Source organism: Mobula hypostoma, chromosome 17 (genome assembly GCF_963921235.1).
Source record: "Mobula hypostoma chromosome 17, sMobHyp1.1, whole genome shotgun sequence".
In the NCBI taxonomy this organism is placed as follows: domain Eukaryota; kingdom Metazoa; phylum Chordata; class Chondrichthyes; order Myliobatiformes; family Myliobatidae; genus Mobula; species Mobula hypostoma.
In genome coordinates this window covers 42,835,973-42,850,465 of record NC_086113.1, presented here as the reverse complement: position 1 = coordinate 42,850,465, position 14,493 = coordinate 42,835,973, and the positions used below count along the sequence as shown (strand labels likewise).

General features: G+C 38.7%; 1 protein-coding gene across 1 annotated transcript in view; it reads right to left on the bottom strand.

Annotated features, from left to right (window-relative positions):
* The window catches only part of LOC134357727 (genetic suppressor element 1-like), a 277,583-nt gene that overhangs the window by 33,515 nt on the left and 229,575 nt on the right, over positions 1–14,493 (bottom strand). Inside the window, exons 9-11 of the mRNA XM_063069351.1 lie at positions 11,777–12,405; positions 10,236–10,348; positions 3,821–4,091 (exon numbers count right to left, since the gene is read on the bottom strand). Coding sequence (XP_062925421.1) covers positions 3,821–4,091; positions 10,236–10,348; positions 11,777–12,405 — 1,013 coding nt within the window. The remainder of the gene's footprint in view (positions 1–3,820; positions 4,092–10,235; positions 10,349–11,776; positions 12,406–14,493) is intronic.

The window sequence follows — 14,493 nt, the reverse complement described above, 5'->3', positions numbered from 1 at the left end:
ACAGTTACAAAAGGTGATTAAATTAATAGTGAACTTTCCTGTCATTCTTGTAAAACACGATTATAATATTGCTATAGTCTATAAATGGTTAATTATTAAATAAATCATATGTTCCAAGTAAACCCAAATGCTGATAACAAGTAAATATCATGTTTTATGACATTATTTCATTTTCTTTCAGTATGAACAAAACATAGATCTGGTGTTTTGGAACATTACTATATACAGTGGTATGCAAAAGTTTGGGCACCCCGGTCAAAATTTCTGTTACTGTGAATAGCTAAGCGAGTAAAAGATGACCTGATTTCCAAAAGGCATGAGGTTAAAGATGACACATTTCTTTAATATTTTAAGCAAGATTACTTTTTTTATTTCCATCTTTTACAGTTTCAAAATAACAAAAAAGGAAAAGGGCCCGAAGCAAAAGTTTGGGCACCCTGCATGGTCAGTATTTAGTAACACCCCCTTTGGCAAGTATCACAGCTTGTGAACACTTTCTGTAGCCAGCTAAGAGTCTTTCAATTCTTGTTTGGGGGATTTTTGCCCATTCTTCCTTGCAAAAGGCTTCTAGTCCTGTGAGATTCTTGGGCCATCTTGCATGCACTGCTCTTTTGAGGTCTATCCACAGATTTTTGATGATGTTTAGGTCGGGGGACTGTGAGGGCCATGGCAAAACCTTCCGCTTGCACCTCTTGAGGTAGTCCATTGTGGATTTTGAGGTGTGTTTAGGATTATGATCCTGTTGTAGAAGCCATCCTCTAATTTCAACTTCAGCTTTTTTACAGACGGTGTGATGGTTGCTTCCAGAATTTGCTGGTATTTAATTGAATTCATTCTTCCCTCTACCAGTGAAATGTTCCCTGTGTCACTGGCTGCAACACAAGCCCAAAGCATGATCGATCCACCCCCGTGCTTAACAGTTAGGGAGGTGTTCTTTTCATGAAATTCTGCACCCTTTTTTCTCCAAACATACCTTTGCTCATTGCAGCCAAAAAGTTCTATTTTAACTTCATCAGTCCACAGGACTTGTTTCCAAAATGCATCAGGCTTGTTTAGATGTTCCTTTGCAAACTTCTGATGCTGAATTTTGTGGTGAGGACACAGGAAAGGTTTTCTTCTGATGACTCCTCCATGAAGGTCATATTTGTGCAGGTGTCGCTGCACAATAGAACAGTGCATCACCATTCTAGAGTCTGTTAAATCTTCCTGAAGGTCTTTTGCAGTCAAATGGGGGTTTTGATTTGCCTTTCTAGCAATCCTACGAGCAGTTCTCTGGGAAAGTTTTCTTGGTCTTCCAGACCTCAACTTGACCTCCACCATTCCTGTTAACTGCCATTTCTTAATTACATTACCAACTGAGGAAACGGCTACCTGAAAAGTCTTTGCTATCTTCTTATAGCCTTCTCCTGCTTTGTGGCATCATTTATTTTAATTTTCAGAGAGCTAGGCAGCTGCTTAGAGGAGCCCATGGTTGCTGATTGTTGGGACAATGTTTGAGGAGTCAGGGTATTTATAAAGCTTTGAAATTTGCATCACCTGGTCTTTCCTAATGATGACTGTGAACGAGCCATAGCCCTAACAAGCTAATTAAGGTCTGAGACCTTGGTAAAAGTTATCTGAGAGCTCAAATCTCTTGGGGTGCCCAAACTTTTGCCTGGTGCTCCTTTCCTTTTTTTCACTTTAAAATTGTACAAATCAAAAATAATACATTAATTTTGCTTAAAATGTTGAAAAGAATGTTTCATCTTTAACTTTGACTTTTGGAGATCAGTTCATCTTCTACTCAATTAACTATTCACAGTAACAGAAATTTTGACCAGGGGTGCCCAAACTTTTGCATGCCTCTGTACATATGATGCCCAGCTGAACATGCTGTAGGGTCTCTGTTAGAATGAGCTGAATCTGAAGGCTGTGAATATGTTTCAGAATTGTATTTCTTCTTACTTTTACAAAGAAACTTTAGCAATGTTTCTTCAATATCTGTAATGTGAGTTTTAACTTACAATTAAATACTTTATGATTGAAAAAGACCCATTCAAGTTGAAAGTTTCTTGTGAATTGATTGAGAATTGAACCTTATTAAGTGTATCTTGAATTATTAGATTGCTTTAAGATGAGGCAGATAAATCCTACAGCCATCATCCAATGTATTTTTATTGCTTAGGATTCCTCTAAACACACCAGTGCATCTCATCTACATCAGTCCCTTTTTTCCTTTCTCCTTCCATTCAATTCTTTATTTTCTTTCGTTGCTCCTTTACTTGCTATTTTTATTTCTTTTGACCTCCATTACTTTGCATTTCCCTAATTTCTATCTTCTACTTTTTTTCTCTTTTATTCTGCATTTGGTTTTGCTCTGCTGCTACTTCTCTCTTGAAAATATTTCCTCAATTGTGACAGCATTCTGTGTTTTGACGTGAAAGATGAAATATTGTGATTTTGGATGGTAGTGCAAACTCGACAAAGGCAGCACAGAGGTCAGGTTTGAACCTTGGTCACTGGAGTTGCGAGGCAGCTGCTCTACTCGCTGTGCCACTTATTTTATCATCTCTCTTCAGGGCAGACATAATGGAGATTCTGAGTGCACAGAGTTTTTAGGAAATATTCAGCCTGATGTCTCAAGAAAGTGATCCCAAGTTTTTGATCTACATCCTGCAAGTTGCAGTCCCTCCCAGTATCCTTCCTTATTTTTTTAAAGCAGCCTGGGATATATGAATGTAATCTCGGCTTGGTGATTCATCCTCTTTCAAAAATTGCTTTCTACTCAAAAAGAGGAGGATGCCAGCTATTGTTAAGGAGAAAGAAGGTAAAATACAGGATGGGATGAGTGCAGTCAAACAGAAAATTTTTGTTTTGACTATGTTTATCCCATCTAGTATTTCATTTCTTCTTTCTTAACAATAGTTGACATCCTCCACTTTTTGTATAGAAAGCTGCAAAATATTCATTGAGTTTTACCCACATCATACTTCTCCACAGATAGATTACATTTTAAGACCTAAAGGCCTTACCTTTTGCTTTGCTATCCTGTTGCTCCTTAAGTACTCATAATATACCTTTGAATTATCCCTGACTCCACTTGTTAGAATTTTTTCCAAGACTCCTTTTCTATTTTCCCTTTTAACTTTACTCCTGCATTTTCTGTACTCCCACAGGATTTTTGCTACATTAGGCTCTTAAGTATCTAACATCCTTCTTTTGGCTTATGCTACAATTGGTAACCCATTTCATTCAGGGCTTCTGGATTTGTCAGCACTATTCTTTCTTTATTGATTGGTTGAGATACAGTGCAGAATAGGCCCTTCCGGCCCTTTGAGATGTGGTTCCCAGCAACCCTTGATTTAACCCTAGTCGAATCATAGGAAAATTTACAATGACCAATTAACCTACTAACCAGTATGTCTTTCGACTATGGAAGGAAACTGGGGCACCTGGAGAAAACCCATGCATTCCACCGGTACAGATCTTGAACTCCGACGCCACAAGTTGTAATAGCATCGTACTAACTACTACACTACCATGGCTATTGTACCTTCATGGAAATATACTTATTGTGAACCACTTGAATGCTTTCCACTGCTCTGGATATGACTTGTCTCTAAGTCATCGTTTCCAGTCTACTTTTGCTATATCAGGTGTTATGAGCTAGTAAAGGAAATAAATAAAGTAGGAAAAGAAATTCCTTTTTAGAAAAACATTTCTTTTCCTGCATGTATCACGAATTTATTCCGAGATTAGGATTTAAACTGAAAAAGATTGACTTGAATAAAGACACATCAGTGAATGACTGACAGTACTCATTTACAGAAAATTCACCCACCTTTCCGCTGTGCAGTGCTCAAGTGCTTTAAGTTGAAGAGTGCAAGAAATTGTTTCTTTTCCTCAAAATCAGATGCCTTATTCAGTTCATCTGGCGAATGGCTTAAAGAATCTACTTGAGGAGGAAGAGGAGAGCATTGTTTCTGCTCTAAGCAAAGTGGGGAAGGGCTCTGTACTCTCAGCGTCCCGTGCTGTTTTGTCGTCTTTTCCTGTATGACTTGATCTTTTTTTCTCTGAGTGGTTAGGCCCACAGCCCTGAGAAACAGCATTTTCTATGACAGGAGATGAAAGATAAAACCAATCATTTTACATTCACCAACCAACAAGTTCAAGTTCCTGTGTGTCAGTATCTCTGAAGATCTATCTTGGACCCAACATATAGATGCGATTACAAAGAAGGCACATAAGTGGCTATATTCCATTAGGAGTTTGAGGAGATTTGGTATGCCACCAAAGACTCTAGCAAAATTCTACAGATATACCTTGGAGAGTATTCTACAGATGTACCTTGGAGTTGCACCATTGTCTGGTATGGAGCGGCCACTCACAAGAACAAAATAAGCTGCAGAGGGTTGCGGACTCGGTCAGCTCCATCATGGACACCAGCCTCCTCATCATCAAGGACATCTTCAAAATACAGTGCCTCAAGGAGGCGGAATCCACCATTTAGGGTTTCACTAGCCAGGACCTACCCTCTTCTAATTGCTACCATCAGGGAGGAGGTAAGGAGCCTGAAGACACACACCCAATATTTTAGGAACAGCTTTCTCCCCCTCCACCATCAGATTTTTAAATGGACAATGAAACAACCCATGAACATTATTATTATATATGAGAGAGGGAGTTGATCGTGGACAGTGGACAAATAATGGACTGTCTTCAAACAGTGCTTTAGACAATTGCATCCTCCAAATCTTCACTTTAATTGTAACATTCAAGATGAATGTCCATATTTTCAAATTCTTTGTAGTTCCTACATTGTTGAAGCAGTAAAATCCTTTCATTTTCACTTCTGACCATTCTGGCATCTCCATGCATGAATGCTTGAAACCACAGTGAGCAAAATGGTTCTGAATTGTCTTACTGTTCATTACTTGCCAATTATCACTGACAAAAACCACTACTTTTTGAACATAAGCACGCAAGTGATGCTACTTAAAAACTGTTTGCTCTAAGCATGGTGTAGTGTCTAATGGCCACATGATGTGCACGTGACTGATGTTAGTTAGAAAATTTTCAGCAACAGTCTCCTACCCCAATTAAGGGGCAGAGGGTCTCAAACAAGTGAAGGGAACTCCAGCTATTTTCTTGACGTGATTTCGTTTTTTGAGAGTTTTCTCAAATAAATGGCCGCCCCGATTAACTGATGGCCCCATCAATTGGAATCCACACACACACACACACACACACACACACATATTATATATATATATATATATATATATCTATATATATATATAAAAAATTGTAATTTATGATTTTTATGTATAATGTTGCAAAGCTGCCACAAAACAATAAATTTCACAACATACACCAGTGTTAACAAACCTGATTCCGAAAGCATTCTGATTCAACAACTATATTACAAATAGTGAATGTTGATGAATAAGTCTGATGCTGTTTTTATAAGACATACAGTTCAATCTTATAATACACGGAGATGACATATATTGTTCAACAAATGTATTACACGCAATTCAACCATGAAACACATGGAACTCAACCAGGCAATACAGTACATACAATTTAACCTTGTAATATATTGAATTCAACCATGTAATAGAGGTATTTTAGCCACACGGTGTATCTTATTCAACTTTGTAACATGGTGAATTATTGAACCCTGAAGTGAAAGAGGCTTTATGCAATTGTGAAAAGTGCCATATGCTATAAATAGATATAAATAGAGAATAAAAAAGTTAACATTAATAATTTCATGGGTAATGCAGATCAATAAGTTTGTACTTGGTATTGATAAAAAATACAACTGATAAAATTACATTTAGGGAATGTTAGGGAACTGGAGCTGCAGCTCGATGACCTTCGTCTGGTCAGGGAGAGTGAGGAATTGATAGAGAGGAGTTACAGGCAGGTGGTCACGCCGGGGCCACGGGAGGCAGACAAGTGGGTCACGGTTAGGAGGGGGAATAGGAAGGATCAGGTAATAGAGAGTACCCCTGTGGCTGTGTCTGTGCCCCTTGACAATAAGTACTCCTGTTTGAGTACTGTTGGGGGGGGGGGGTGACAGCATACCTGCGGGAAGCAACACTGGCCGTGCCTCTGGCACAGAGTCCGGCCCTGTAGCTAAGAAGGGTAGGGAATGGAAGAGGAGGGCAGTAGTAATAGGGGACTCAATAGTTAGGGGGTCAGATAGACGATTCTGTGGATGCAGTCTGGAGACCCGGATGGTAGTTTGATTCCCTGGTGCCAGGGTCTGGGATGTTTCTGATCGCGTCCAAGAGATCCTGAAGTGGGAGGGAGAGGAACCAGAGGTCGTGGTACATATAGGTACCAATGACATAGGTTGGAAAAGGGGAGAGGTCCTGAAAGAAGAATATAGGGAGTTAGGAAGGGAGTTGAGAAAAAGGACCGCAAAGGTAGTAATCTCGGGATTACTGCCTGTGCCATGTGACAGGGAGAGTATGATTGCAATGAGATGCAGGATAAATGCGTGGCTGAGGGATTGGAGCAGGGAGAAGGGATTCGGGTTTTTGGTTCATTGGGACCTCTATTGGCGCGGGCGTGACCTGTACAAAGGGGACGGGTTGCACTTGAATCCTAGGGGGACCAATATCCTGGCGGGGAGATTTGTGAGGGCTACTGAGGTGACTTTAAACCAGAATGGTTGGGGGAAGGGAATCAAATTAAAGAGACTAGGAGAGGTGAGGTTGGTTCACAAATGGAGAAGGCAGGTAGGCGATGTGTGAGGGAGGATAGGCAGGGGACAGAGATCAGGAGCAATCAGACCAAAGGTGGAGGGGAAAAGGAAGAAAAAGATAACAAAGTTGTTTGCTCCATTAAGGATAAACAGAGAGTGGGAGGTGGAGAGTTTCTTAAATGCATCTATTTTAATGCTAGGAGTATTGTAAGAAAGGTGGATGAGCTTAGAGCATGGATTGATACCTGGAAATATGATGTTGTACCTATTAGTGGAACGTGGTTGCAGGAGGGGTGTGATTGGCAACTAAATATTCCAGGATTTCGTTGTTTCAGGTGTGATAGAATAGGAGGGGCAAGAGGGGGAGGTGTTGCATTGCTTGTCAGAGAATATATAACAGCGGTGCTCTGGCAGGATAGATTAGAGGACTTGTCTAAGGAGGCTATTTGGGTGGAATTGAGGAATAGGAAAGGTGTTGTGACGCTTATAGGGGTGTATTATAGACCACCTAATGGGGACCGAGAACTGGAGGAGCAAATTTGTAAGGAGATAGCAGATATTTGTAGTAAGCACAAGGTTGTGATTGTGGGAGGTTTTAATTTTCCACACATAGACTGGGAAGCCCATTCTGTAAAGGGGCTGGATGGTTTGGAGTTTGTCAAATGTGTGCAGGATAGTTTTTTGGAGCAATACATAGAGGTACTAACTAGAGAAGGGGCAGTGTTGGATCTCCTGTTAGGGAATGAGACAGGGCAGGTGACGGAGGTATGTGTTGGGGAGCACTTCGAGTCCAGTGATCACAATACCATTAGTTTCAGTGTAATTATGGAGAAGGATAGGACTAGACCTAGGATTGAGATTTTTGATTGGAGAAAGGCTAACTTTGAGGAGATGCAGAAGGATTTAGGAGGAGTGGATTGGGACAATTTGTTTTATGGGAAGATGTAATAGAGAAATGGAGGTTATTTAAAGGTGAAATTTTGAGGGTACAGAATCTTTATGTTCCTGTTAGGTGGAAAGGAAAGGTTAAAAGTTTGTGAGAGCCATGGTTTTCAAGGGATATTGGAAACTTGGTTCGGAAAAAGAGAGGGATCTTCAATAAATATAGGCAGCTTGGAGTTAATGAGGTGCTGGAGGAATATAAAGAATGTAAAAAGAATCTTAAGAAAGAAATGAGAAAAGTTAAAAGAAGATACGAGGCTGCTTTGGCAAGTAGGGTGACAATAAATCCAAAGGGTTTCTACAGTTATGTTGGTGGCAAAAGGACAGTGAGGGATAAAATTGGTTCCTTGGAGATTCAGAATGGACAGCTATGTGCGGAGCCAAAAGAGATGGGGGAGAATTTGAACAATTTCTTTTCTTCAGTATTCACTAAGGAGAAGGATATTGAGTTGTGTAAGGTAAAGGAAACAAGAAGGGTAGTTATGGAAAGTATGACAATTAAAGAAGAGGAAGTAGTGGCGCTTTTAAGGAATATAAAAGTGGATAAGTCTCCGGGTCCGGACAAGATATTCCCTAGGACCTTGAGGGAAGTTAGTGTGGAAATAGCAGGGGCTCTGACAGAAATATTTCAAATGTCATTAGAAACGGGGATGGTGCCGGTGGATTGGTGTATTGCTCATGTGGTTCCGTTGTTTAAAAAGGGTTCTAAGAGTAAACCTGGCAATTATCGGCCTGTGAGTTTGATGTCAGTGGTGGGTAAATTGAAGGAACGTATTCTTAGAGATGGTATATATAATTATCTGGATAGACAGGGTCTGATTAGGAGCAATCAACTTGAATTTGTGCGTGGAAGGTCATGTTTGACAAATCTTATTGTATTTTTTGATGAGGTTACTAAGAAAGTTGATGAGGGTAAAGCGGTGGATGTTGTCTATATGGACTTCAGTAAGGCCTTTGACAAGGTTCCACATGGAAGGTTAGTTAGGAAGGTTCAATTGTTAGGCATTAATCTCGAAGTAGTAAAATGGATTCAGCAGTAGCTAGATGGGAGACGCCAGAGAGTAGTGGTGGATAACTGTGTGTCAGATTGGAGGACGGTGTGTAGCGTTGTGCCTCAGGGATCTGTACTGGGTCCAATGTTGTTTGTCATATATATTAATGATCTGGATGATGGGGTGGTAAATTGCATTAGTAAGTATGCAGATGATACTAAGATAGGTGGCGTTGTGGATGATGAAGTAGGTTTTCAAAGCTTGCAGAGAGATTTAGGCCAGTTAGAAGAGTAGGCTGAAAGATGGCAGATGGAGTTTAATGCTGAAAAATGTGAGGTGCTACGTTTTGGTAGGACTAATCAAAATAGGACATACATGGTAAATAGCAGGGCATTGAAGATTGCTGTAGAACAGAGGGATCTACGAATAATGGTGCATAGTTCCCTGAAGGTGGAATCTCATGTGGATAGGATGGTGAAGAAAGCTTTTGGTATGCTGTCCTTTATTAATCAAAGCATTGAGTATAGGAGTTGGGATATAACATTGAAATTGTATAAGGCATTGGTAAGGCCAAATTTGGAGTATTGTGTACAGTTCTGGTCACCGAATTGTAGGAAAGATGTCAATAAAATTGAGAGAGTACAGAGGAGGTTTACTAAAATGTTGCTTGGGTTTCATCTCCTAAGTCACAGAGAAAGGTTGAACAAGTTAGGTCTTTATTCTTTGGAGCGTAGAAGGTTGAGGGGGGAACTTGATAGAGGTGTTTAAGATTATGAGGGGGGATTGATAGAGTTGATGTGGATAGGCTTTTTCCATTGAGAGTGGGGGAGAATCAAACAAGAGGACATGAGTTGAGAATTAAAGGACAAAAGTTTAGGGGTAACATGAGGGGGGAACTTCTTTACTCAGAGAGTGGTAGCTGTGTAGAACGAGCTTCCAGCAGAAGTGGTTGAGGCAGGTTTGATGTTGTCGTTTAAAGTTAAATTGGATAGATATATGGACAGGAAAGGAATGGAGGTTTATGGGCTGAGTGCAGGTCGGTGGGACTAGTGAGAGTAAGAGTTGGGCATGGACTAGAAGGGCCGAGATGGCCTGTTTCTGTGCTGTAATTGTTATATGGTTATATGAACACAAGAGAACAGGAGCAAGTGTAACATATTCTGTTGACTTTGGAAGTGCTTAAGCAGAGTGCAATCAGTTTTGAAACTGCCTAGAAGGCCACCCAATATCAACAGAACTTCTCTCAAGTACAAAGAAAATCAAGATCTTAATGTCATGTGTTTCTCATTTGACTGAGACAGTTTCATGTCAATATATGCAGATATGTGGTATTCATGAACAAAAACATCATGATGTGTGCATATGATGCTGGAAAAATGTTAGGTGTGTTAACTCAGAAGGAATTAGAAGTTTCTTTTCTAATATATGCAGAGATGATCACTACTGCACTCTATTCTGGACATATTCGTATAAAAAAACAAACAGTAGTCTGCATTAATGCCAAAATCTGAAAAACATCCTAAAGTCAATGCTGTTAACCACAGCTAAACTGCATTCACATTGATTTGCATGGTCACCTCTGGTTTGCTTTTAAGCACACCTACCCTGGGAGCATCATCCAGTTTAAGAGGAGGTTGCTCAGCCTGACTGCATATCCTATTTTTCATATCTCCTTTGCAGAATACTTCATCTGAAGAATCGCAGCCAGAAAATTCTCCTGGGAAGTGGAAATTAAGAAAGAATAACAAAAACATCACAAAATGAGTGTAAATCAATAGAGAAAAAACATATGTTCTTATCCTCCACTACAATATTTCTGCATCAAATTTAAACAAGCTGTAAATTAACATCAAGCAACACTGACATCCTTTAAATTTTTTCACTCCACTTATGTCTCTAATAGCTAACTCAATACAGATTTTGTTTCTCTCAACAACTTTAATGGCCTCATCTCATTTGCAATAGCTCCTTCACTTGAATTCAAATATTTTGAACAGTTCCAAAATATTTGGGATAGATCTGCCACATAATGTGCAGGATAAGGGCAAAAATATGCATCTGATTGGAATGTTTTTGCTGAGGCCTGTGCTAGGGATGGAGAAGGTGATAACTCCAAACACTTCCCAGATGGAGGAAGCCTAAGAAAGTTGAATCAGTAGCAGTCAACACCAGGTATCTTCCGATCAGTCTACAAGGGTAGCCCTGAGCTTCCATTTCTCTTTCCTACTATGAGTCCGACTTTTGTCTCATACATTGCTCCACTGATGTCCAGCATGACCTTGAGGAACAACACCTCACCTTAGTATAGTGCAATACTCAGGGTTTAATACTAAATTAAGCAACATCAGGTAATCATTCCTCTTTTCCACTCTTTTCTGATTGAACACATTTCTTTGTTTCCTTTTCCCTATCTATCTTTTTTTCAAAGTATCTGTTAGTTTGACAGTGTTAGTCTGGACTTTGTTCACTCCATCCCACTTCCTGTCTGAATCCCTCTGCAAGTTAAAACATATTGGTTCCTTGATCTGAAATTCAATTTTGTTTATTTTTCCTTCACTGACGCAGCTTGATCTGCTGAGATCTACTAGCATCTACTGGTTTTGCATTTTGTTTTGCTTCAGCAACAGGCAAGTTGAGTAACTCTAATACGATGGATCAGGGCATTGTGACTTCAAGTTTCCTTTCACTGATATCACATACAATAACCCTGGGCATTTACTTGCTCCACCATTGTGGGTCTAGTGTGTACCATTTACAAAAAAGACAGAAGTTACTTGCCATGGCTTCTCTGACATTGTCAAGGTGAGCAAGGGTTTTTGGGAATGTCGCCATCTGCAGGTTTTCATCCAAGCTATCCTGCCTTGGGAATATATTGCTATTCCTTCACTATTCAACTTCCTTACAGTAGCACTAGGGGAGTATTCAGAATGAATAGAGTTCAAAAGCGTGACCATGGTAAAAGGCTCAGATTCATGCTGCTTACAGTAACTAGGACCTGTACTATATCCAAATTTGAGAGGAATAAAAGGCATCACATGATAACAAAGATACCCTGTAGATGTAGAAATGAGGTGCACAATAAATCGGAGAGTGAATGAAGTTATTTTTACACATAGGATGTTTAAAACCAATAGAAATGTCATACCATTCATCCTAGCTTCTTTTAGTTTCTTTTCTGCCAAATCTAACTTGCTGACAACAGGCTGCTGGAGTAGAAGCTCATCGTTGTACCTGCTGGTAGTGGCATCATTGCTATAAAGTGTATACCTATTGGGCACTGGAGTAATCTTTTTGTTTTTCTGACTCAGATCGGTTGCTCCAGAGGTGGTGGATAAATCCAAGCATTCTTCTTGCAATTCTTCAAGATGCCTAGTTGAAATGTGGTTTATGGACTGATGATTAGAACTTTGGCCCTTCAGGTGTGGCCCTGTACCGAGTCTTAAACTTGATATTCCAGATTTCTTGTTTTCATTCATATATTTAGCAGTGCAAGATTTAGGAAGTGGTGGGTTAAAGTGCTCTCCAGCAGTCTTATTCGAAGCGTCATTCCTCATATTAATATTCTGATGTCTTTCTGAATCCTTCGTTGATTCATGGTTAACTTTAGAGTAATTAGTGCTGTAGTTAAGTGCTTGAGCTGGTTGAAGTGCGTGGGCAGAAATGAAGGGCCTCAACAGTGGGGAAGTCTCTTTCAAAGGGTATTGTGGTGAGATGAGAGGTGGGGGGACTCCTATGTGTAGTGGCTGGTGTTGATTTGGATCTTTGAGAAGAGATCTGTAGGAAAAATATACAATTTTAGAAACGTATGTCTTTACTAGCTATTTGATTAAATGTCTAATGACAGCTCTATCCTCAACAAAGCTCTTGTATAAAAAATCAGCTCATTTATTTTTTCTTGGTTATCATAACTTTTTTTTGCTCAGAAACTGTATACATCAGAATGAAATTTGGAACAATTTCAATTGAAGTTATTTTTAAGTCTGCTGCATAAATCAGTTTTAAATAATCAATTGGTCTACAGCCAAACAGAAAATTAAAGGGAGGAGTAACACTTGCACCTATAGTCACAATCTTGAATACTGGTATTTTTCTGGAAGATAAATTAGATGAAGCCTCTTAATGTGAAGGCTTGGGTAAAATAAGATCACAAACCACAGTTATGCACTTTATAAGAGAGTGAACAAAAGAGGAAAAAAGGCCTGGAAAAGCAAGAGGAAAGAAAATCCAAAACAAAAAGAGGAAATGAGACATGATTAAGAGGAGAGACATAGAAGAGAAGCAGTACATAATGGTACAGAGTATAAGTAAGGAAGGGGAAAATAAGGAAGAGGAAAAGAAAGAAACCAGAAGAGAAAAATTGAGAAATATTAAGAATTAGAAGAAATTATGTATGTGATCTGATATATTACTATAGCTTCTCATGAGAGAATGAAATTGACGTATTTACCCATATAGTAAAATTTATGGGGTGAGGTGGGAAGGAGGTACTGTGATGTACTATTTATAGCTAACGGAATGAGATATTGTCTCTTGAAAAAATTGGCCACTGAGTCAGACTGAGAAACAAATGAATCATTGAAAAAAAACATTGGTTCTATAAATGATTATCTTACATATTAAAGGGAGAGAATTAAAAAAAAACATTGTTGGTATAAATAAACAATTAAAATATACAATACAAATTTATCAACTCCCAATTCTTGAAAACAACATATGCAATATTTTCATGATCAGATTCATAATTACATACACATTTCACATATTTCATATACAATCAAGTTCTGAATGACTGTTTTATGATTGTCCAGAACTTGTCTTGTTTAGGTATAGTCTTAACTTCTGTTTATGGATAAGCAGATTGATTGGTTCTCTCCTGGTCTAGTCTTGGTGTCCCTGGAAAGGAAGTAAGTACTGAATTCTGCTAGAAATTTCCTTATGGCTATTTAATCTCAATGACAAAGTGATTGGAAAAGATGGGACAATGTTCCTTTTGTGAAATCCTGGTGAGAAATGCCAACACTTTTGGGCTCCAACCCACTCAGCCTCTTTAAGCATGTTAAATTTCAGTCCATCAATTTTTAATTGCTGTCAGAGGTCTGAAGTAGAAAATATTTTCTGCTCTCATCCTCTCAATTGTTAACTTGTCAAAGGATTGTAAGATGAATGGTGCAAGATTTGTAAGTTAAGGATAAATCAATGTTGATTGTTTAAAAAAGGGAAGATCATTGGTTGAGTTTAAATAAAAGGCTAAGGTAATAATTTCCTGAAATAAATTTTAAATGTTCTGCAATTAAAATCTGAAGAAATGGGAATCTACACTTGTAATAGTTGAAATTCAATGGCAGAGCCAATGAGAACAATCAACAATTTTCTGCTAATAGGGTATTTGCACTTAAAATGATTGGCCAAATCTTTCTTGATAAGCCTATTTTGTATCTGAAGGGCAAATGTAGAAACATCACATATTTGAATACAAATGAAAATTATATTAATTATATTCTAAAAAACTGCAGATGCTGGAAATCTGAAATTAAAAAAAAACAGGAATGCTGTAAAACCATAGCACACCAAGTAGCAACTATAGAAATGGAAATAGTCAACATTTTGGGTGTGCAGTCCTTTGTCAGACCTGCTTCCACATATGCTGTCTGACCTGCTAGGTAGTACCAGCATCTTCTGTTTTTATTTGAATTTTATATATCTATTTTATTCAAATATATTGTATGTCTAAACCATCTTTTATCAATATGATTGTAAGATGTAGCTTTAGTAAAACTTAAAAGAAGTGATGCATTTCCAAAAACATCTCCAATTTTTGCAATGAATAACTTTGTTTACTGTTTCTCTGTCATTTGTACATAA